General features: G+C 40.4%; 1 protein-coding gene across 1 annotated transcript in view; it reads left to right on the top strand.

Moving 5' to 3' along the window:
* HSD17B3 (hydroxysteroid 17-beta dehydrogenase 3) overlaps nucleotides 1-3,179 on the top strand; it is a 45,359-nt gene that overhangs the window by 35,916 nt on the left and 6,264 nt on the right. Inside the window, exons 7-8 of the mRNA XM_019517340.1 lie at nucleotides 878-912; nucleotides 1,705-1,786. Coding sequence (XP_019372885.1) covers nucleotides 878-912; nucleotides 1,705-1,786 — 117 coding nt within the window. The remainder of the gene's footprint in view (nucleotides 1-877; nucleotides 913-1,704; nucleotides 1,787-3,179) is intronic.

Genomic DNA, 3,179 nt, shown 5'->3' on the forward strand with positions numbered 1-3,179 from the left:
GTTGGAATTATATGGTTGGCTATGGTTCTGCTTTGAGCAGGGGGTTGGACTAGGTGACCTCCGAGGTCCCATCCAACCCTAATTTTCTATGATTTCTATGAATATCAGCCATCACATTCCCAACTCCTTCACTCTACTGAAAGTATAGCATGGAACATATGGACATGTTTATCTTCACCATTTATTTACTCTACTTTTCATTGTTTCCTTTCCCTTTCTTTATCTATTCTCTATTAAGGCTCTTCATCTACAAAGACTTACCTAGTCGAGTTCCAAGGGATTCAGGCACATGCCCAATGTCAAGCATGTGATTAAGTGCATTGATAAAACAGGGTCACATGATAGGGGCATGTGACTCAATAATTAAGATCCAAAATCACTCTCAAGCTTTTTTTATGTTTGAAAAAGTTGATAACCTTTTCCCTTTTCTTGTTATGTATCTGCAATTTCTGATTCTTGTTCAAAAATGACGATGTAGCATGAATTTAGACAATCCTTAGATTTCTGTCTCAGTATTGCAGACCCAAGTTATTCAGGTTAGTTAAATTTAAGAATTGTTAATTGCTTATCAGACTGACTCCTGAAACCTATTGATAACAGTTCAGTTTACTGGCGTGCTCTAATTTGTGTTCGTAACATTTCTAATGACTTCCAGAAATTTCAAGGTGCCAGTTTTTTAGCTTCTTAATTCTTATCCATATGACTAAGGCCCCATGCTTTCAAGAATTACTTATTGATATATTTATATAATATATTTTGTCTGCAAAAATTATAAAAGGAAAAAGAAAAAAGAGAAAGAAACTTGGAAAGAAGGACAGGAATTTGGGGAGAGAAAGAGGAGAATGTGTTTAACTCTTAACTCATTTATTTCTTTAAGATGACAAGGATAATTTTGAAGCAAATGGAGCCAAGGTAAACTCTGTTTTTTCCCCTTAAAATTTCCATTGGTTTCAGTTGTAGCAAGAACTTGCCATCTCCAGTTAGTTCAACAATAACTATTCTACTTCCCGGCATGATGCTACTTGATGTCATTAGTTTTTGTTACCGCTTCTGCCACGGGCACATATTATAAGAATTATTTTTAAAAAGAAAAGATGAATTAATTTTTCTGAACGGTTTCAAGTGAATATGTCTTTAAGACATAGGATTGAAAGAACTGTTACTCACATATGTAAGGTCTCAAGATCTGGAGAAAACATAGGTAATACAATATTCTAGGGCACAGAAAACAGTTTTGCTCTTGGCACCAATAAAGTTAAATTTCTAACTTTAAGTAGTTATTTCTGAAGAAAAGCTGTTTTTTACTGGTGTGAGCTGCCTTTTACTATGTTGACTGACAGTTGAAGCACAAATGCAATAAGCAGGAAGCATGTGTTGATAATTAGAAAAGAGTGATGATCAAATATGAGACTAAAATATTTTCTATGAAGTTTTCAAATATCAACTGTTTCGGCTCAGTGAGATATATGCCAGCATGTTCCAGCTGTACTAATTAAATTGCACTTATGAAGTTATTTCTGCCATTTTATATTTTATTATCTTAAGTGAGCTCTAAAGACATATTCTGTGAGAATGTGACCCGTTTTGTTTCTATAAAGGAGTTTTGATGTCTAGAAGGAAAATTTCATTTTATGCAGTAGCCAGGTACTGCTGTGATATAGTAAAAGGTAAATTAAATGTAACTAAATATAACTTGAATTTCAGACAAAAAGGACTTATTCTGAACCTTTCTTCTGGTTTGGGCACCTTTCCTTGTCCATTGTATACTTTATATTCAGCTTCTAAAGTAAGTTTTTCCAATTGCTTCATAAATAAGTGTTGATACAATAGTCACCCAAAACACAATATGTGCTATTATAAGACCAGGTCTTCTACTTGGGTATTTCAGGATATGGACAAACCTGCTTTAGAGGGGGAGGAGGGAGCTGCTGTTCAAGATTCTGTAACAATGTAAGTTAGCTAGTTCACCCTATCTTTGACCCTGAATGAAGAGGGCTTGAAGTTGGAACAGTTTTACTATACTTGTATTGTTACAGAATCATATAGAGATCACAGCTGCATTGCAACAGCCTGTATAGCTATCCTTTGGTGTTGATAAAATTGGTATATCTGTTTGCAACCTCAGGTAGTTTCCTTGAAGTCAGTAAAGAAACAATTTTACCCTCACTGGGTGAATCTACAGGTGCTCTTTACTGCAGATTTCACTACTACGGATTTCTCATTTTAGCTCCACAGTAAAGTGTCAGTCTACACATGGATGCAGTATATTAGGATGCAGTATATTAATTAACTCCACCATATGACAGTACTGTCAGGGACAGCACTACCCTATGGCAAAGTAATTATGTGAGCTGAAACACGTGTAGGTTGTGACAGGGGCTGGCTGGGGCACAAGGGTGGTAAAGTGCAGAGGTTGCCTGCTACCTAGGTGCACACTTTAGCATCCTCATGCCCCAGCCAGCCCCAATACACCAAACTCAATGATGTTCACCATTCTAGAAGTGGGGAAAAGAAGGGATTCAAGGATGCCTTCAAAGCTAATCTGAAAAAATACGATATTAACATCAATACCTAGGAGACTCAAGTACTGAATTATCCCCAAGGGCACCATCAAGGTTCCCTCTAAGCTGTGCGTGTGCATGGTCACACACATAAAAAATGGTCCCACGCACTAAATTTTTAATGCCGTGCACCAAGGCCGGCGTGGGACACTTCCTGCTTGGCTGTGCAGAGGCTGCTCCGCTCCACTCTGCTCCTCACCAGCATTCCTGCAGGGAGGGAGAGTGCAGCCCCAGCTGGAGCAGCCCATGAGGGGCTGGGCCACTGATCAGTGAGCAATCATCACCCCCACCCCTTCTTCCTCCATGGGTGGGGACCAAGCCAGGCACCGCACGGGCTCCACTGGCTCCAGGGAACTGCTAGGCTCCCCAGCCCCTTCAGGCAAACTTCACCACGAGCCCTGCTGGCTTCACCCTAATCTTAACTTTCATCCCTGTGCCATAAGCCCCACAGCTCCCACACCAAAACCCAGCAGCCCCATGGGTCTTCCACGCTCTGCATGCTCCCTGCCTCCACGAGTCCCTGCAGCCTTTGAAAGCCTCACTGCCTGATCTGCCCAGTGGCGGGATGCACATGGTGCCATGCCACTTTCAAAGGCTGCAATGAAGCACTGAGGAGCA

Source organism: Gavialis gangeticus, unplaced genomic scaffold (assembly GCF_001723915.1).
Source record: "Gavialis gangeticus isolate Ggan-Ray unplaced genomic scaffold, GavGan_comp1, whole genome shotgun sequence".
Lineage (NCBI taxonomy): Eukaryota > Metazoa > Chordata > Crocodylia > Gavialidae > Gavialis > Gavialis gangeticus.